This window comes from Rhododendron vialii, chromosome 4a, assembly GCF_030253575.1.
Source record: "Rhododendron vialii isolate Sample 1 chromosome 4a, ASM3025357v1".
Taxonomy (NCBI): Eukaryota; Viridiplantae; Streptophyta; class Magnoliopsida; order Ericales; family Ericaceae; genus Rhododendron; species Rhododendron vialii.
Window position 1 is genome coordinate 11,001,247 of NC_080560.1, and position 21,403 is coordinate 11,022,649.

Consider the following 21,403-nt stretch of genomic DNA (forward strand, 5'->3'; position numbering starts at 1 on the left):
CACCAGGCAGTAAGCCCTTGGGCTACAAATGGATTTTCAAGAGAAAAATAAAGGCGGATGGGTCAATAGATAAGTACAAAGCTAGGCTTGTTATCAAATGATATAGACAAAAGGAAGGCCTAGATTACTTTGATACTTACTCACCTGTGTCTAGGATAACGTCCATTCGGATGATCATTGCGATCGCTGCATTGCGAAATCTTGAGATACATCAAATGGATGTTAAGACAGCCTTTTTGAATGGCGACTTAGATGAGGAAATCTACATGGAACAACCTGAGGGTTTTTCTGCGCCAGGACAAGAGGAAAAAGTCTGTAAACTTGTTAGATCTCTGTATGGTCTAAAGCAAGCACCAAAACAATGGCATGAAAAATTTGACAATGCTATGTTGTTAAGTGGTTTCAAAATCAACGAATGTGACAAGTGTGTATATGTCAAAGACATAGCCGATGGCTACGTGATTTTATGTCTATACGTTGATGACATGCTCATTGTAGGTAGTAATGATAAGATGATCAAGTCTACCAAGAACATGCTGAATTCTAAATTCGACATGAAAGATATGGACCTTGCAGATGTAATCCTGGGGGTCAAGATCACCAGAACATCTGATGGACTTGCCTTGTCTCAGTCTCATTACGTTGATAAGATTCTTGAGAGGTTTGACAAGTCTGGTATAGAGATAGCACGTACCCCTGTGGATTTAAGCCTCCACTTATCCAAGAATGTGGGGGAAGGTGTGTCTCAATTGGAGTATTCTCGGATAATCGAGAGTCTCATGTACTTAATGAGTTGTACAAGGCCTGATATAGCATACTCAGTGAGTCGTTTGAGTAGATACACGAGTAATCCAAGGCTTGATCACTGGAAGACGATAGTTAGAGTGCTTCGCTATTTGAGATATACTCGTGATCTGGGACTGCACTATTTCAAATATCCAGCAGTACTAGAAGGGTACACTGATGCAAATTGGATATCAAACATGAAAGACTCAAAATCCACGAATGGATATGTCTTTACACTTGGTGGTGCAGCAATCTCTTGGAAATCTTCGAAACAGACGTGCATTGCACGTTCAACAATGGAATCAGAATTCATTGCTTTAGATAAAGCAACTGAAGAGGCAGAATGGCTACGCCATTTTGTAGAGGATATTCCAAGATGGCCAAAACCTGTGCCTGCAGTATGCATTCATTGCGATAGTCAAGCGGCTATTGGAAGGGCACAGAGTACCATGTATAATGGTAAGTCTAGGCATATACGACGTAGACATAATACCATTAAGCAAATGCTCTCTAGTGGAATTGTCACTCTTGACTATGTGAGGTCAAAGGACAATATTGCGGATCCGTTAACCAAAGGGTTAAACCGAGAGCTGATTAATAATGCATCAAGGGGAATGGGGCTAACGCCTATTACGCTCAAGTTACCGTGAAGGAAAACCTATCCTAGCTGACTGGAGATCCCAAGATCTAGGTTCAATGGGACAACCTACTTGCGAGTAACAGAGAATGATCACTGAGGAGATATGCTCTCCTACCCATTCCTATGGTGTGAACAGTGATACCTGCATATGGAAATAAGTTAAGCATTAGCTTTTAATGACTCTTATGCGCTGGAATGCCAGGCAAGGTATAGCAGGATACCCTTTATAAGAAAGTCACCTATGTGAGTATGAAGTGGGGCCGCTTCTATGAGAATTTGAAAGGCAAAATTCTCGAGAGAATACTTGCAGAACCAGGAAGGGGTGTCATGGCCAAAATGAATCCAATAGTGAGAACTAAACTGCGTTAGGAGAAGCTCCTGTGTGAAGTCTATTGACTCGGTTTACACCAACGGCAGAACAATTCAAGACAGTACGTTCATTGGTCAGCCAGTAAATCCGATGGGCTTTTACAAGGGAAGGTTCAAGGCCAAAAGCTACCTATCCTATGCAGGAATTATCCGTTGTGCTCTCTCTCCAGCGTCTGCATTAGGTTTGGTCCCAAGTCCATTCATGTGGAGGACTGTTGGAAATTTGAATGGATTGGGGGACCTTTACTTCCCCATATTCATGGTGGGAGTTACCTCTATTCATTGTGGGGGTTTTTCCTTCATTTATTCTGCCATTTACTCCACGTATTGAAGGCTGGCAGAATTATTAGGGTCATGCTCTGCCTATAAAAAGAGCATTTCACAGCATAGTTCTACACCAATTCACCCAAGAATTCACTAGCATTCTGATATAGTGTGAGAGAGAGACAGACGCTGAGTTAGTTCGCCAAGACGTTCTTCGGTGGTGTTCTGACGTTCGTGGTCCGAGCCGGATCAATCATGGGAGACAGACGCCGAGTAACCTCAACACCCTCCGGTAGGCGGTGAATCTGTTTTAAGGACACCGTGTGCAACACGGGTTTCAGTTCACAAATTCATATTCAGTATTTCGGTTCTCATTTCGGTTTTGTAATTTCATTATATTGTAATTCAGTTCTTGTGTAAATGTAATAGAATTTGTATTCTGGATTCCCGATTGAAACTTTGGTAAAATTGGTTTCGTTATCTTTGGTAAGTTATAGCCAATTGTAACATGGCGTGTGATCTTTCAATAAAAATACTTATAAAATACTCTCGTACATATGTTTTACTTTATGATGTTTAGGGTCATCCAATATTCCGCCCAGTAGGCAGACGATTGGCGGGAGTTCCGTGGCATAATTCACCGTCCTTTTTTGCCATGTATCAGATAAAAGACTGAGGCTTTGTTCTAGAACACCTTTTTAAAAAATAAGTACTTATTTCACATTTTCAAATTCAAAAAATAATGTAATGAAAAATAATTTTTCTATTTTTTTTGCACTGTATTAAAAAGATCTCAATGAGATCTATCAAATAAGATCCATATTAATAGAAAAATTATTTGCTTAAGTACATAATTTTTAAACTTAAAATTACCTTTTTAAAAAATAAGTACTTATTTCATTTTCGAGAACGAGCCTGGAGACTTCATCTAAGAAAGTGAAGTGACCTAAACAGGCCTTTATTCCTTTGTGTATACGGTTATACTTGTAGAACTTTGCTGTCCTTCGCCGTAGACCAATGGGCGCCACCTGCCGGTGCCCCCCTACATTGTACCCCCTTTGCCTTTCACTGCACAAAGATTCCATTTTAGAACATCTTTTTAAAAAACAAATACTTATTTCACATTTTTAAACTCAAAAATAATATATAAAAAAAAGGGCCAGTTTTAAGTAAAAAAATAATTCGATCCGTTCAATAATTTTAAAACAATACCGTGGCTCGCGAGAAATCAGCTCAATTCGATATGTATAAGTGATCAATCCAATCTTCTATTTTTTCATTCAGATTCTAAGACACAAATCTGAATGAAAAAATTGAAAATCGGATCAAACACTTACACATATCGGATTGAGTTGATTTCTCGCAAGGTCATTCGATTTTTTTTTCTAAAATTGTTGATTTTTTAATTTTTTTTAACTTGGTTTATTATTTTAACTTTTACATTTCTCTCATCGAGCTGAACCAATAATTCACAAAAATATTAACGCAAGATTAAAAAATGCAAAAAAAAATTACTTAAAATAAAATAATAATGTAGCTCTCTTTGTACTATAAAAACTCAATTACAACAACTCAAAAAAATATGCACAAAAGTGCTTTTCTTTTTTATCCAAAATTTGAACGTTTTACCGACTATAATTTTGCAATGGCGAGAGTAATGACTTTTAACACAATAGATTCTGTACTTTATATTATGTTGTTTACTTTTTCAAAATGGATCCTTTTGAGTCCAAAAAAACAGTTATGTTTGGTACCATTCATTTGGTGCAATTAATGATTTGGATGTATTTCTAAACTCTAATTACCAGTAAGAGTTACTCTTTCTGTCCCACTTTGTTGTGCATGTTCCTTTTTTGGGATATCTCAAAAAATTGTCTATATCTTACTCCCTCCGTCCCTTTTTAAGTGTTCTGCTTCGTAACTTCAACTTATTAAAAAGACATCATCATTACACCTTTGCACATCTACTTTTTCCTCCACTTTCCCTACTTATTCATCATCATTACACTTTTACTCACTAACTTTTCAAAATAAAATCTACTTTTAGGGACAAAATAGACAATATACCAACTTTTACCCCCCTAACTTTACAAAATGGACACTTATTAAGGGACAACCCAAAATGAAATACTGGACACAAAAAAAAGGACGGAGGGAGTACAATCTATAATATTTTATAGATTGTTTCATTTTTGGAATAATTTTTTGAGAAGTCCCAAAAAGAAAATAGGCACAACAAAGTGGGATAGAAGAAGTAATTTTTACAGGTAAGAATTGATAAGCAAATTTAAACCATTGATTCTACCTGGATGGTCCCGATTTGGACTGTGTTGTCCAGTCCAAATCACTGGACTAAAGAGGATCCCGATTCTTAATTTTTACAATCTGATGATATTTGTGTGATTTTAGAGCGGGGGAAAACCTATTGAAAAATGTAGATACGAAAGGGTTGAAATTGTTGTAAAAAAAAAGAGGTTGAAGTAGCAGATCTTACGAGCACGGAATAATTTTTCCCTGAACGTACGAGCACGGAATAATTTTTCCTGAAGGGTTGAAGTAGTAGGGACAAATGCATTGATTTGACATTTAGAAAGATCAGTCGTTATGGCACGTGATACTCACCACCGCCAGCCCACTGAGTTGACCGTAGATTTTGCCCTTTAGGATTAGTCACCGGCCAAAATATTGTGACGGAGACGGTACGTACACAAATTCACAACAAAAGATCATAAAAGCTATTGATTTTGCTTCTTATTTTTTTAACGCTACTCCGCTGCAAGTGTGCAGCAAAATAGCGTTAACAAAAAAGGAGTGTCAAAATCATTTCCCATCATAAAATATCAAACAGGTATGATCAATGGTATGTGCCATTATAGTACTCCATAATATATAACATTAATTCTACCACCACACCCATTTTATACGCTCAAATATAAGTGTGTGGGCTCCACACATATTTGTGCTTATGGATGTGTATTTGGGTGTGGTCCTTGAACTTCTCAAAATATAATGACACACACTAGATGGTTTCCGTAGCGGGACGAATCAACCAAGGTTGCTTGAGCCTAATGGACCACCAGTCAACCGACTAGGCACTTGGGTCGAATCGGGTGTGACAGACTGGAAGTCTGGCACCAATGCGTTGTCGGCCTCTTGTGTACGCCATTCGAGCTTGTGGTCTGGATGAGTTGCCCTGGGTCGCGCGGGTTCGTACTGACCCAAACCAAGGCTAGAGGATTTGCTCGTATTGCGGAGAGGTTGTTCGGCCATGTCAGCATAACCATTCAGGTCCAAGTAAGTCATCCATGACTTCACACCAAGCGGTTAGGGCACGTGCTAGGCAGAAGATAACTTGGGAGGGAGGAGGCATGCTGCTACGCCCCATTTTGGGGCTCATTCCGGTCTCGCTCCGATGATCGGAATTGTTCACTTTGTAGAGCTTGTCGAGTATAACAATTATATAAAAAAATCAGCTTAATTGGATATCATTAAGTGCCTGATTGAAACCATTTTATCTTAAAAAGAATGGATCCGAAACACTGGATCAAATCCACTGTAACCCATGGACTGAGAGTTATATGGGCTCCGATCAGTTATTTAATGATATCCAATTAAGCTGATTTTTTGCATAGTTGTTCTACTCGACGAGCTCTACAAAGTGAACGATTCAGATCATTGGAGCGAAACCGAGGTGGGCCCCAAAATTAGGACAGCAGCCCCCCCCGCGTCCGATAACTTGGGGGTTAAGGCCCCGTTCGGCTTATTTTTTAATCCTTATTCAAATTTTTTTTCGTATTTGTTAGTTTTTCGTCAATTTTTTTGAGGATTATTGAATCGTCATGAAGAGAGGAATTTAAAAAGTAAAAAATTATGATCGAAATTTAATTTTTTTTGAATAAAGATGAAAAAATTAGCTAATTGACTTATTTTTGTCTTTATTCAAAAAAATTAGGTTTTGATCGTAATTTTTTATTTTTTAAATTTCTCTTGTCATGATGATGCAATAATCTCTAAAAAATTGATAAAAAAATAACAAATACTAAAAAAATTTAAATAAGAACAAAAAAAATAAACCAATTAACTTATTTAGCCGAATGAGGCCTAAGTCAAAAGGTCCCATATAAGAATAAAAGAACACCAACTCAAAGAGGTACGCAGTTTCTACACACAAAAGAGCTCTACTTCGGTTGTGTTTGGTTAAAAGTTTAGTTTAATTTAGTTTTGATAGTGGGTGGAGAGAAAAATAAAGTAATGATTGATGATAGAAGTAATGATTGAAAAGAAATAGAGAGATATGAGAAAGTAATAATTAAAAAAATAAGGTAATAATTGAAGAAAAAATAAAATAATGATTGAAAACAAAATTAAAACTAAACAGTGAACAGAACAAAGCTCGAAGTCTTCATCTTCTAGAGAACTTTTTTTAATCATCGGAGTGCTTTTCCGGTCCTTACTGACTGGTTAGGCACTTACAGTAGTTCCCTGCATTGTAGGGCCATGTACAAAGACAGAGCTCTCGGCACTGGCAGTGGTTCCCTACATTGTAGGGCTATGTACAAAGACGGAGCTCTGGGCACTTGCAGTAGTTCCCTGCATTGTAGGGCCGAAAAGTCTAATGTTACCGGGTGGTTCCACTTTCTTAAAAAAACAGAACTTTAAAAAAAAAAAAAAATTTAAGCTCAAAAATTATATGTTTACGTAAATAATTTTTCTACCAATATGAATCTTGTTTGATAGATCTCATTGATATTTTTTAAACCGGTCCAAAAAAATTTAATTTTTTTTTATTTTCATTATATTTGAACTTGAAATTATCTTTTTTTTAAAAAAATAAGGTTTAAAAAGAAAGCAAAACGGCAGACCAATCGAAATTGTACTGATGGCCGCGTCGAACCGTTTCCGGCCACCGGACGGCCGATTTGAGCTTTCCAAAATTCTAAAAAAAAAAAAACGAGGGGGCCTATGTGGGAATTAACGGCATCCGATATGTATAGAGTGATTGGATCAAACATCCTATTTTTGGTGTACATATGTATATGTACACTAAAAATACGGTATTTGATCCAACCACCCTATACACATCGAATGCCTTTGATTCTCATATAAGGTAGTTGGATCAAATACCATATTTTTGGTGTATCTAACCACCTTATACAAGAATAAAAAACATTCGATGTGTATAAGGTAGTTGGATCAAACACCCTATACATATCGGATGTCGTTAATTCTCGCGTAGGCTCTCTTAATTTTTTTTTAGAATTTTGGACAACTAGAATCAACTGTCCGGTGACTAGAGACGGCCCGACGCGACCTTGGGTACGATTTCGATTGGTTAATGGTCGGTACCATTAACAGGACTCTTGTAGTGCTATGCACAAAGACGGAGCTCAGGGAAGATCGGAATCTAAAGTTCGAATCAGGAAGAAGGCTGCCCCACAGTTTCACTTTTTTCAATAAAAAAAGGGTTAGTTTCACACTAAACAATTGCTGACGTGGAATAAATAATGTATTTTGTGGCTTTATAAACAGTACCCAGATACTCTACTCCCTCAGTCCCCTATTGCTGAGATTTTTTCGATATTTGTATCAATTTTTAATCACTTATATCTTTTAATATGAATCTCTAATAATATAAAATATAGATCTTATTTGATAGTTTTTGATAAGATCTATAATATAAAATTTTTAATATTATGAAAAATATCATAAATCGAGAGATATAAATGTTTAAAGAACGACGCGAATATCGAAAAAGATCAAAGATTTTGGGGCGGAGGGAGTATTAAAATTGGTTTCTTTTCAATTACTTTAATAATAGGGAAATGATAATGCCAAAATTGTTTTTGCTAATACCAAAACTCAAATGCACAAAAGACTTGTACCATGTGCAATGTACAAGACTTTTATGTATTTGAATTTTGGCACCAACAAAAACAGTTTTGGCACTATCACTACTCTAATAATAATACTCCTTCCGTCTCAATTTATTTGTTCCAGTTTTATTCTAACCGGATAAAAAAAACTAATTATATCTTTAAATTGGTAATGAAATTCAATATGGATCTTGTTTGATAGATCTTGATTTGTTCTATAATATAATGTTTTCAAAATCACCTAAAACATTATAAATTATAAGATATAATCAATTGAAAAGTGACACGAACTCTCAAAAGTGACAATTAAATTGGGATAGAGGCACTATCGTACTCTTACAATCTTACGGCGTCGATATTTTAAAAAACCTCGATATCTGGGGATTTTTTTTTTAAAAAAACCTCGTACGTCATCGATATTTGACCAAGTCATGGGTTGGCATGGCGTGGATTATCTAGGGGATCGTGAGGGTTGTGATTATTTTATTCACTCTAAAATTGCGTTCACATTTGCTTTCTAAATTCTAATAGTATCTCTGGCTCATTCCCCATTTGTAATCCAATAATTTTACGCACCAGTTTACGCGCAACTCAATTAATCTTAAAAGTTCAATTCTATCGTCACCGTAGAAAGCCCTATTGAAACAGAATCAAACTCGGTCTAAATTGACCCCAAAGATTTTTTATTTTTATTATTTTATTTTTTGACGATGGACAAACAGGCCTGTAGCCAGATCACTAATTGGACTTGACTGCACAACCCAAACTTCCGGAGGAACTAACACGACCACACCAGCTAACGGCCTCCCACTTGCAGCAGGGGTACTCACCCTGTGCTAGTATTGTGCTAATATGCAACCTGGGGGAAAAAATAGAGAAAATTACTCTTGGTTCTTGGAGCACGACCATGACATAATTAACAAATTAATACTAAATTATCATTATGGTTTACGAGTTCGTGCGACAAGAAATAATGGGGCCATTTTTTTTCATCTCCCAGTTGACGAATTAGGCGAGTCAAGTGGGACTCTAATACTCTATGTATGAAGACTTGATTTCGGAGTAGTATCGTGTCAGCGTGCTGAGTCGGTGTCTCAAAAGCACTGAATAAACTAATCACATCGGATGGACCTTTGAGGCTAAACAATTCATGAAATCAACGAGACAAACTTAAACACGAAGCGTCTTGACTTGGGATTTAGGTGTTTGTTTAATTCTAAGGGCTCAGGTTCGATTATTTTGTCAGCAACTCTTGGAGCCACCTTATCCTTACGCGTAAGCGTGTGAAACAGCTATAGGAGGGGTTGTAAGAATTAATCCGAGGTGCGCGCAAATTGGCTCGGAACACGTTGTATTACCAAAAAAAAGAAGACAAACTTACATATAAAAGACGATCAATAACTATGAAACAACTCCACAATGATGAAACATAGATTGTTTTGTCTAGCCATTCTCCCCCTCTTCTTCCTACTAGTCATCCATGGAGGGAAACAAATCTTAACCAACTTGTCATTTTTGGGTTTGGCAACAGAGGGAGTACTGGGAAATGCAGGGGAACAGGCCTATTTTCTGCTCAAGGATTGGTTCTTGTCTGAGGATTGTGAGCAGACATATGGATTCTTGCCGTGCAGCACGATGGTGGTCGGAAACATGTTGTTCATCTCTGCCTACGGCTACTTGATGTTTCGGGCAGCCAAACTCTTGTCTGAAGGATGTGAGATTTTGTTGGAAATCCTTGGCCCTGGTATTATTGGTGGCCTTGTTTTGCCTATCCTCTCTGCCCTCCCTGATGCTATTGTCATCCTTGGTACTCTCTCTCTCTCTCTCTCTCTCTCTCTCTCTCTCTCTCTCTCTCTCTCTCTCTCTCTCTCAAATTCCAAATATTAGTGATAGTTGGTATTGACTATATCATTAAGTGGTCATTGGATTCGTAGAAACTAGTTATACTAAAGGTTGACATCAGTACAGAGTGTACAGTGGAAGATGTGGAATAAGATCTTGATCAATTTCTCACCGATAAATTTCTTACTTTTTGAACCCAAAAAGGCCGAAGAAAGATCGAAAACAATACTTATTTAGATGGATTTGCAACCAAAGAGCCCAAAAACTAAGATTGCAATTGCATTTTTACGTATGTCTATAAGTAATTGGTACTCAGATTTCTTTTTTTTACATCCAAGATTTTCCTTAAGCCGCGGTTGGATCTTAGATTTCATGGAGGGATTTGTGCAAAGGAAAGAAAACAATTGAACCATAAGTTTTCTATGTTCAGAAGTACTTAGCTTAATATGAGAGTCATATGCTCTTGACAATAGTACTCTGCAAATTCTACTGATGAAGAACAATATTAAGGTTGAGGAATTGGTTTTTATAAACTTTTTTTTTTTTTCTTTTTTTGACGAAGGGTCCATAATTTGTTTACTGCAGCATCCGGGTTATCCGGAAGCAAGGAAACTGCTCAAGATCAAGTATCAGTTGGGATGGGGTTACTAGCTGGATCCATAGTGATGCTCCTGACACTGCTGTGGGGATCTTGTGTTGTAGTTGGCAAGTGTGATCTGGTGGATGCCAATGCAAAAGATGAAGTAGATACCAAAGGGTTTAGCTTAACTGGTACATTTATATACATCAAATTAACTCCATTTCTTTTCTTTTCTTATTTTTTTTACTTGGCATATATATTGTTCTTTCCTCTTGACCATAGCCTTGGGGTGTTTGTAAGCACATTGGCGATCTCCTGTTAACTAAATCTAATGTCGTATTATCGAACGTGTGAATTAAGGGGCACACCGGCCTTCTCATTCTGCAAACATGGCAAATCAAATACGGTGCCTTCTAACCAGATCATTTGATGAGTTTACATGCAACGAATTCATCTAGTGAATTATTTACACCCATTTTTGGCCAAAATGAGAAAGAGAATAAAAGAATGGCCTTGAAAGTAGTTTCAGGCCTTGAGAAGTCTTATGAATCAGTCACCTACAGAATTGGGCCTTTGGAAGAATTTAAAGTGGCCATAACTAGGCCAAATTGAGTTTGGAAAGGCAGGAGAGAGTTTGAAAATTGATTAGGCCACATTAATGTTTGGAGCATGGCATAATTAGTTAAGGCCCAAATTAATTTTCAGATCTAGGCCCATTTTCAGGCCTTGGCCCAACTAATCAAAGCCCGGACAAGTTTTTCAAGCCTATCTTGGCCTTATCCTATCTAGCCCAATAAGGCCAAGATTCATTTTTCAGGTCTGGGCCCAGTTTTTTAGATTTATTTAGGCCTAAAACTAACCAAGTCAAAAAGGCGATATAAGCTGCCTAGTCATGCTTGGGAAGCAAGCTACTCACAAGCAGCTCAAAGGCCTAGAAGCTTCTCCCTAGCAAGCTGCTCAAGCAGCTCAACCAAACCTGCGTTTTTTTGGCCTTGGTGGGCCCAAATATCCCTTTTTTACAAGCATCCATGCACGCAAGCAGCTCAACCAGACCAAGGACACGTGGCAGCCATGCATGGAGACATCCCAAGCAGCTCAAAGGCCTAGAATGTTCTTGCTGGGCAGACCTGGGTAAGCTGCTTACAAGCAGCTCAAGGTCTGAGTGGACCCCATCCTTCAGCATAAAGCAAGGCCAAAGACAGGTGGCGCACATGCAGCCCTTGGAGCTGCTGGTGAATGATTCATGCAGACCTAAGCAAGCTGCTCATAAGCAGCTTATCCAGGTCTGGTTGATCCTTAGTTTCTGGATCCTTCTTCTGTGAGAGATCAACCTCAGAGGATTTAGAGGGCCCACAAATTATGCAAGGTTCAATAAAATGATAAGAAAGGCCTGGTGAAGTATTGGTCTGCAACTGTGGGGGGCCCGGAATGGCCTGGATACTGCAGAAAATGAAATTTTCTTTGCCCTTTTTCAAAGTTTTATACAAAGAAGAAGGATTTTTCAGGTCTTTGCCCTTTTCTTGGAGTAAAAGACACGTTTTGTTCAGGAAGTAGCCCCTCATTGGAGCATTTTGAAGCTGCTCAAGCCTAAGCCTTTACAAGGAGGACACTTGGCAGCCAGGCATGAAGGCCTGTGGAAGCAGCTCAAGGCTTGGAACATCTGCCTATAAATACCAGAGTTGAAGGCCTTGGCAAAGGTCCCCCGACCATCAAGCCCACGGCTTATGCATATTTATTTTTCAATTATCTTTAGTTTCCCGTTCAATCTAGCCAAGCCTAGATTTTATTTCATTTTCTTGTAATCAGACTTTATTAAACCGTTAATGAAGTCCTTTTATTTCTGTTTTAGGCCTTGCTCTACCTTTCTTTCCATTTTTCACACGATTAGGAAATTTTAAGTTCTTAACCCGCAAAGGCAAACCACGAAGCTCCTCACGGTCTCCACCCTTAGGCCGTGCACTTTCGTCCAGTTAGAAGTCAGATTAAGGCTTCCAGGCCTTGATACGAATTTGGGCAGCAATCCTGCCCTGGCACGCCCGTATCAGGCCTAGAACTGCACTACTCGCTGTTCCTAGGCCAATTGTTACTTTTTCGGAAGAATCATGAATATAGTAAGGTGCTACACTTTCATTCTGGGCCTTCGGGCGTTAGTCATTTTTGTGCTAGGCACCACACTGGTGTTGGTCATTCTTTCGGTAATTTTATTGTCTTGTATAGTACTTGGGTTCTTGCTAAATACTATGGTTCTTTGTTGGATTTCCACGTTTGTGGCACTTCAACTGTTGGTACGTAGCTCTCGTTTTCCTCTTCACTTATGCTTTTTTCGCGCTGTTTCTTTACCCATTTGTAGCATCATTTTTGTTGTAATAAATGTTACTTTCCTCTGACCAATAAAATGTTACGGAGTACATGTATACGGTACATCGCGAATAGAGACTAATGACTAATGAGACATAATTTATGCAGGTTCAGGTGTTAGTACTGATATCTGGACAACTTATGCTGCAAGGATAATGGTTCTATCTGTTACTCCTTTTGTAATAGTGCAGCTACCGCAGGTCCTTAACACCACTGCCGAAAGCCGCTTATTCATCCTGACTGCTCTCATTCTCTCGATCGCTTTTCTCATCTCCTATTGTCTCTATCAGGTAATTTTTATCTACTTGACTTCAAAATTTATTTCTCGGTTCCTCTTTCGAAGCACACACATGAACGCGGAGATTCATATGCGCATGTGTCTATATGTAATATCTTTCCTTAAGTAGTTAAAACTTCCGGCAACTTAGCAAGTTTGAACATACGATGAATATATTTATCCATTCCTTTTGGTATTGTTACAGGTCTTTCAGCCGAAGGTTCAGAAGAGAAGACTTGCCTTCGCTAAGTATAAGCACGTAATGTCTGGAATTTTAACTTATTTTAGGACACGTACGCTGGGAAGAATCCTCTCGATCGATGGTAGACCGGACAGGGATGTTATAAAAAAGTTTGTCCCTCTCTAATCCTCTTCATTTCTCACTCATCTGAGTTTTTAAGTTTTTGTATTGCTTTCGTTTTCATCCTTTGTTTTCAATGTCATCATAACAAAGATAACGAAAGGTCCGTCTGCTACTTCTAAACCAATTATTTCTCTAATTGCAGGTTATTTCAATCGCTTGACGTTAATGAGGACGGACACCTCTCAGCAGAAGAGCTAAGAGCACTAATAGTTGGAATCCGGTTTGATGAGGTCGATGTGGACAAAGACGACATAGACGATGCAGTAAAATCCATAGTGAAAGAATTTGATAAGTCTGATGACTCCCTTATCGATGAGGACGAGTTTGCGAATGGTATCTCAAGCTGGATTTACAGGGCGATGCGTTCGGCCAAGTATGCAAAGGATCAGCGTCCAGATTCGGAGTCTCCACACCTGAAATTTCTATCTGAATTCTATCAGGTACATCAGTGTTATTTGGAAAACAGTCTCTCTACAAAGTCCTTCAGGCGTCATCGACAATATAGTTTTGAAAAATATAGTATCAAGCGGTTTTTTTTTTCAATCGCAAACAGAATTTTCGAACAGAGTTTCGTAAAAGCAATGCAAGTTTCTACTGTCCTGTTTTAAATCGAAAATCCCATTGCGACATTGGCCATGTTATCCCTTGAATATTATGTTCGTATTGTCATAATTTTGCCTTACTGCAATGTAGTAGAACGCGATGGCAACTTTCTGTGCCTATGATTCCAGAATTTGCTAATATCCCATCAGCTTCTTCCGTATGTATTTATGGTCTTATGTGTTATCGAGTCATTGCTAGACTTGGTGCCGGAATCTGTATTTCATTTTCCATGCAGCAAACGAGGAAAGAACACGATTTGTTGGGTGATAGCAGCGATGACGATGATAGAGGCATCAAAAATCCCAAGTGGAACGCCTTCAGAGCCGTGAGGATGTTGCTCTCGGGAACTGCTGCTGTCTGTGTGTTGGCTAACCCGCTGGTGGACGCTGTCAACAACTTCTCTTCCGCCACAAAAGTTCCAACATTCTTCGTCTCCTTTGTGGTTTTGCCATTTGCTAGCTGCAGCGAGGGGGTCTCGGCTCTAATCTTCATCAGAAACAAGAAACACAAGACTGCGTCTTTAACGTTTTCTCAGGTTCGATCCCCCCCCCCCCCCTCTAGTTTTATAAATCCCAGATTGGAAAACGAACGCCTCAAAGGGAAAACAAAAAACAGAAGAGTGCTGGCCCAATAGTATAGAAAAGAAATTAAGCTCGCTGGTTTAGTAACGAGCCGAGCTCGAACACAACAAAGCTCAGCTCGGCTTGTTTGCAGCCCTATGCAGCGAAACCAACAAATGACTTGTGGCACTATCACGTAGTTGTGTTGTATATCTATGCTTGGTTATGGAAATTGATCGATGCGAAACTAACAGAGGATTCGATTGTCAAAGTGGTCTATCTATCCATAAAGAGTTTTTTTTCTTACCTGCAGATTTACGGATCAGTGACGATGAGCAACATACTTTCTCTGTCGGTCTTCCTAGGGCTCGTCTACGTTCGGGAATTGACATGGAGCTTCTCATCAGAAGTTCTGGTTATACTCATAGTGTGCATTCTCATGGGCACCTTCGCTAGTTTTCGCACCACTTTCCCTCTCTGGACATGTCTGGTGGCCTTCTCGCTTTACCCGCTCTCCATACTTCTTGTCTATGTACTAGAATACGTCGTCGTGCTCTCCTAGCTAGGTTCAGGAAAAAAATGTACGAAAGCAGAACTGGTTTTCGAGATCAGTCACTGCTTTGGGTATTGGAGAGAGCAAATTAACTTTGAAGATTTGACTAGATTTTCCTCATCTATCTGTGTACAGTATTATGACAAGATAATAGTTGGCACTCTATAGGCTTATACTATTGATTCGCTTTCATTTTTTGCCTTTGGTCTAGATTTGTTTTTAGGAATGCGTGGCCCGTGATCTTGAATCTGAACTCCTCTTCGGTGGATCTTCGAGGGTGTCTAGCCTTCTTGAACGCACTACTAAGATCTGGCCGGGGGTGTTCCCGGCAAAGCCCTCCGGCAAGATGATGAGAATGTGCTGAGATCAAAGCAAGAGACTAGGGTTCTGAGTATGAGTTTTGGTGTATCGCTTTGGGACTGCATCACTTGGTATTTATAGAGTCCGCTTGGCTTGCTCTCCAAGTACAGGCATATGCCTTGCACGGATTGGTTGGAGTCATCGTGACGTCACCGATAAGATCTGATAACCATTTATGGGGTGAGCTGGAGCTCCCATGTGCTTCAATCATTATCTCTTAGGGCTCGATTGGATGGTGTATTGGGTGGGTGTATTACACAATACACCCAGATGAGGAGTCAATACACCATTTGGCATCCAATTCTTCCCCTGTATTAATTAATCCCCGTATTCACTAATACACCAAGAACAGTCATAAATTATTGCTACCCTCCCAGGTAGCAATAGCTAATCTGGGTGTATACGCTTGATTTTTGACCAAAACACCCCTCCTCATCCCCTCCCCAACAGCTCTCCCTCTCTCTGTCTCTAACTGCTAACAGAGATGGCAACGAAGAAGAAGAACAGGCCACCATCATCACAAAAACACACACACAAAATATGTATGTATATGTGAGACGAGACAGAGACGTACCTGGGTTCCGTACATATCGGAGAGAGAGACGATCGGAGAGACAGAGAGAGACGATCGGAGAGTGAGGACCAATGGACCAGTGGCCGCCGCCATCGCCGCTGCTTTTTTTTTCTTCTTTTTTCTTCATCGTTTCTCTCTCTCTCTCTCTCTCTCTCTCTCTCTCTCTCTCGGAGTAAACCATAAGAACGAGGGGAAAAAAGAAAAATGATTTGGTGTATTGGAACACAGGATAATAAAAATGAACGGTTGGATGGAAACAAATAGATGGCTGGAAAAAATCATTAAATACATTAAATTTTGCAATTATATAATTAATATTAGGCATAATAAAGTTTGGAACTGCATAAGGGCAAAAGAGTCATTTGATAGTTTTTTACATCATCTACACTTCCTTCTAATACATCATCCAAACCATCTATTTTTTAATACCCCCTCTATAAATGTCATATCAATGTGGGTTCTCTCTTCTTAACTAATACCCCTTACTATCTTATCACCCCTTCATAATAATACACCCTAAACACATACGGCATCCAATCGGGCCCTTAGTGTAACCGCTCCCCGCGCGTGGGGGAGACGCGGTACTGAGAGTGGCTGAGCCATGATGCTCGGTCACCAGAGGAAATGCTTCTGAAGGAGAGGGTGGGAGCGTGCCCTTCCGTCAGAGCCTCGGCCTCGGCCAAACCAAGGCGCTTCCTTCCGGCCGAGGCATCTCCGTCGGATACGTTTGGCACGCGAGAGGCTAGCCCCGGTCCATCTCTGTCGGATACGTGGTCCGAGCCATTTGGTTCGGCCTACTACAAGGAAATTTGGCGAAAAAAGTGTGAAGGTTTGGCTGTTACGTCTAAAATTTATGATTAACATTCACATGATTATTAAAAGAGAAAATTCTGTGTCAAGTTGTTAGTAGAAAGATATTTTCAGTATCGAGGACTAAAATAACAATTTTTTGATACATTGTAGAAGAATTTTTCTCATTGACCACGGTCATGTTGTGCCCGTCCAAACATCCCTAATTGTCGAACAAAAAGGAAAAGAAAAGACATATGAGATCACTTTTGACCCAAAACTGTGATCCAATCTATTTTATTGTCCTATTTGTTGAGTTCCTTGCGTTTGCAATAGTGGAGAGACATGAGCAAAACACGTTTATTTTGACAAAGAAATACCAAGTTGTATGAACTCAAGATGTAAATTTGTAGATAAACGTGTCTCAATCATGTCTTATTGATCGGATCAAAAATAAAAATAAAAATAAAAATAAAAATCATGTCCTATTGATATTCAAAATCAATACTATAATCTTTTGCATATGTAACGAAGTTGATATGTCCAACACAATGGACAACTTGAGTAATTTTCAAAAAGAAAAAAATGAACAATTTGAATTAAGTTTTTTGGATCCAGAATTGCCTCAAATTGGGAGTTCTGCCATGAGTTAGGGTGAATTTGGATTGAAAAGGTTAACTGTAATTTAGTATTTTTTTTTGTATAAAAATAAAAAAACAAATCACTATTACACTTTTAAAATCAAATCTACCCTTATTAAGCACAGCAGATCCCAGTCCGCGTGCTCTGGGTCCAAAGACGGAAAACCCATTGAAGAAACAGTGACTAACACAACAACAGTACTACCACAGATGTACCGCATAATCCTTCCATGCTTGCATTGGTTCCCACTTTAAATTTTCACTCTCGCAAATTATAGTTATTTGAAATATACAACAGTATCACCACAGATGTACCGCATAATTCTTCAATTCTTACATCGCATTCGCATTTTACATCGCGTTCGAATTATTTGAAATATAATTCGGACACGATTTTACGTTCGTGCTTTCGTACACATATTATGTGACTTTGGTTCCAGTAACTACTGCACAAACTCTCTCTCTCTCTCTCCCTTCCTGTTTGTTTTCCCATCTCTCTTCTCTCAAGACACCAACGGTTGCATTCCTAGGGTGTAACTCCCCATTATTACCATCGCAAAATAAAAACCACCCACAAACCCCTCCGCTCCCCTTCCCACGTCTCCCCTCTCTCTCTCTCCAATGGCTATTCCCCTCTCTCCCTCTCTCATCCTCTCCCTCATCTTCCTCACGACAACACACTTACTCCACTCCCCCTCCCACGCCTCCCCTCCCGCACTCAACCGCCTCCGCCTGCGAACCGCCGTCACACAGACCGCCAGCGCCGCCTCCAACGGCGGAGCGGCGGCGACGGTGCAGCTGTGGTGCGTGGCGAAGAACAACGCCGAGGACTCGGCCCTCCAGAGCGCGCTTGACTGGGCCTGCGGGTCGGGGAAGTGCGATTGCGGGCGCATCCAGCCAGGCGGGCCCTGCTACGACTCGGCCGACTTGCTGAGTACGGCGTCGTATGCCTTCAATGATTACTTTCTCAAGAACGGCTTGACGGAGGACAGCTGTAACTTTAACGGCGTGGCTGCCCTCACCTCTCTCAATCCAAGTAAGCATTTTGCTCCAAATTAGGGATTTTTTCGAAAGGGCTTTCACGAGCTTTACTGTCTGAAAATGTCTAAATTTGTGACCCGTCGGGGGTAGGCTAATTGGTTGGGAGGGGAAAGTCCGTGTGGGTAGCCTCATGGGCGAGTCGCTGAGTCCAGTGGTCCTCTCCTAACTGCTTCTAACTGTTTTCCGTGGGCGTTGGTTCCTACGGCCGGTTTGAAGCGGATTAGTTTCATCCCAAACACATAAATGCCTTGTGGGGTTTGTCTTATTTTGTTTTTTGACTTTTGGATTCAGGTCATGGTAGCTGCAAATTCCCATCCAGGTAATTCTAATTACATAACTACAATGTGTATGGATTCTCTGTGTTTTTGGCATGTACCGTTACACTTCGATATATCGATGATGCCCAAGATTCACATCCGTATCGGGCGATTTCCGATGGGTATTAATTTTTTGTCTGCTTCATGGCAACTGATACTTGGTCGCTTAAACCACATTAAGTGCTCTGGCGCCCAAAACAATTTTAAAAAGTTCGTCGCTTAAACCACATTAAGTGCTCTGGCGCCCAAAACAATTTTAAAAAGTTCGCGTCCGCTATTCCCGATGCCCACTACATGTCATTGTACTCCTGCTACCCACTACTTACCATTATACCCTACTGTTTCTGTTACACGGGCTGCTACTACTATTTAGAACCTCACTTTGTGTAAGTACGTTGTACTCTAATATGTTTGCAGATGAGGTTGAGTTCTGTGTGATAAATGAAAATATTGGAGGAATTGAGAGAGAAATTAACTGTATTTACAGAGTCTACGGCCCCTTACCCTTGTATAGTAGAAGGTGTTTTGGCACCTGTGATTAGCCTGCTATGAATATGTTAGGATACGGGACTTGTTTACAATCAAAGTTGAAGCATTTCTGATGATATATGAAGGTATAAAATACGAATGAGTTGAAGCAGTTCATCAAAAGGTGCAGTAATCGAGAGGGATGGTTTACAAGCCTTCAAACTTAGTTGTTAGAATGGTTTACAAGCCTTCAAACTTAGTTGTTAGAAATTAGAATTGTACGAATCGATACGATTCGGTAGTTAATTGATACGAATAGGCTGCTTGAATTGGAAATAGGTGCGAATCGTAAATGAAGCGGTGATCCAAATCGGGGAATCGTTCTATTCATTTAAAACTTTCGAAATTCATTTTTTACTCTTGCTATTTTTTAAAGGGCTTTAATATTGTTACCATCTTTTGTCTATGTTTCTTCTTATGTAGTATTATTGGTAATAACAAAGAGAGATTTATTACGAGAGTGAATTGAAAATGAGAAAGATAAAGGGAATACAACCACCCTATAGACCTTCTAAGGGTTTATTTTGTACTTTTAACTCTTTTTTACAAAAATGACCATAAGTAGGATTCACGAATCCTCATCTCTTGGTAGTTGCGATAGAAGCAGCTTACCAAATACTGTGCATTATCATCAAATTTTAGAAGTAGGTTTTTATTGATTTAGGCCAAAATTTCATTTGTAGTATATATTTTTGTTACCCTAATTACTAAACATAGGTTTCCATGCATCATAGAAATCGTGACTGAATTGAAGCAATTCACGATTCGGAGAAAGACCATTTTGATTATCGATTCGATTCATGATTTGACAAACTTAGTTCAAAGTAATTGCTTATTCAGGTGGTCAGGACATCACCCAACACATGGGTGTTTTACCAAATACTGCCAACATTCATTTCAGACCACATAAGAAGATGAAGAATAGTGCAAGTCCAATGTACATTTTATGCGTAGAACACTCAAAATGAAAGCTAAAATCAGGTCCTACCATACTGTTATCTTGAAAGAGTGAATACTAGGGCCATAAAGCATATTATGAAGAAATCCCCTGTTCCAAATTTTGAAATTTTGGTTGCATCTTACGGTCAATGGAGAAAATGATTCATGTATCCGACAACCGAGTGATTGGAACTTGAGGTGTATATATGTTGATTATTTAACATTTGAACCACCAGACCTCGTTTCTAGAGAACTTTTCAACATATGTTTATTTCAAGAGAACTTTTCAACAACATGATTCTAGGATTACGTTGTGTTTAACAATTTTAGGGGCTTAGGCTTTATTGAGCACATTAGGGGCTATTTTTCGCCTTTTCTTTGTTCAAAATATGTTCGCTGTTAATGTTCTGTACCAGTGATTTCATACATAGGTTGGCTTTTTCACATTTTAACCCTATCATATCCAAAGCTAACATTTCGATGGCATAAATTTCTGATAGCAAGAGTGGTTAACCAATCGATACTCTGATTTTCCAAGACTTTAGCTTTCTGTAAAGTTTATTGGGAGCCATATTCTGTAATTTTCTGTCGTGCAAAATATTTATGTTGGTCATTTTCCATTTCATTTGTACCATGTATATTGGTTATTTCACATTTCAACCATATCATATTGTAAGAGCATTTCCATGACAGCGTTTACCCCATATATACCCCATTTTCTGCTATATGTTTTTCTGTTGATTATATATACATGGTTAGTGATTGTGTATAACTCGCGGTGATTGGCAATGCAGCCTTGCAGTGAACAATGGAAGCGTTGCAGGGTCGACAATACTAGGATTAAGCCCAGATAGTGAAGATATAAGTGGTGGCGACAACGTTAATACCGGTAAATTGTGCTGGGCCTTTATCACCTTCCATTTGTTGTATGCAAGTTTGCAACTGCATTGAACTTTGCGGACTACAAACATCTACCTAGAAGCAGTGCAAAAGCAAAGGCTGTTGTTTGTGGAGTTAGAATTTAGGTATTTTTTTCCGCAGATTCTCCTAAACTAGGTTGAAATCAATGAAAAATCGTTCATTACTCGTTAGTTCTGTTTTATATTGCAGTCAATTTCATGCTTTTATCCAGTGAATTCTAGTCC

General features: G+C 39.3%; 2 protein-coding genes across 4 annotated transcripts; both read left to right on the top strand.

Annotated features, from left to right (window-relative positions):
- The first annotated feature begins 9,311 nt into the window (after window positions 1-9,311).
- Window positions 9,312-15,266, top strand: LOC131321726 (sodium/calcium exchanger NCL-like). Of its 2 annotated transcripts, none has more exons than XM_058352634.1 (7): window positions 9,312-9,739; window positions 10,360-10,545; window positions 12,821-13,002; window positions 13,195-13,340; window positions 13,496-13,793; window positions 14,192-14,491; window positions 14,830-15,266. In XM_058352634.1, exons 1-7 carry the CDS (start codon window positions 9,352-9,354, stop codon window positions 15,076-15,078), a joined length of 1,749 nt encoding a protein of 582 aa, XP_058208617.1. In that variant the 5' UTR covers window positions 9,312-9,351; the 3' UTR covers window positions 15,079-15,266. The 2 variants fall into 2 exon arrangements, with proteins under 2 accessions (XP_058208617.1, XP_058208618.1); XM_058352635.1 differs by lacking the exon at window positions 9,312-9,739 and adding an exon at window positions 9,852-10,063.
- Window positions 15,267-17,888: 2,622 nt separating this feature from the next.
- LOC131321731 (PLASMODESMATA CALLOSE-BINDING PROTEIN 5-like) lies at window positions 17,889-21,403 on the top strand. 2 transcript variants are annotated; one of them, XR_009198617.1, is made up of 4 exons: window positions 17,890-18,469; window positions 18,766-18,793; window positions 21,053-21,283; window positions 21,369-21,403. XR_009198617.1 is itself a non-coding variant. In XM_058352639.1 (3 exons), the coding sequence occupies exons 1-3, from the start codon at window positions 18,055-18,057 to the stop codon at window positions 21,207-21,209; spliced, it is 600 nt and encodes a 199-aa protein (XP_058208622.1). In that variant the 5' UTR covers window positions 17,889-18,054; the 3' UTR covers window positions 21,210-21,349. The 2 variants fall into 2 exon arrangements, 1 of the variants encoding a protein (XP_058208622.1); XM_058352639.1 differs by lacking the exon at window positions 21,369-21,403 and having other exon boundaries at window positions 17,889-18,469; window positions 21,053-21,349.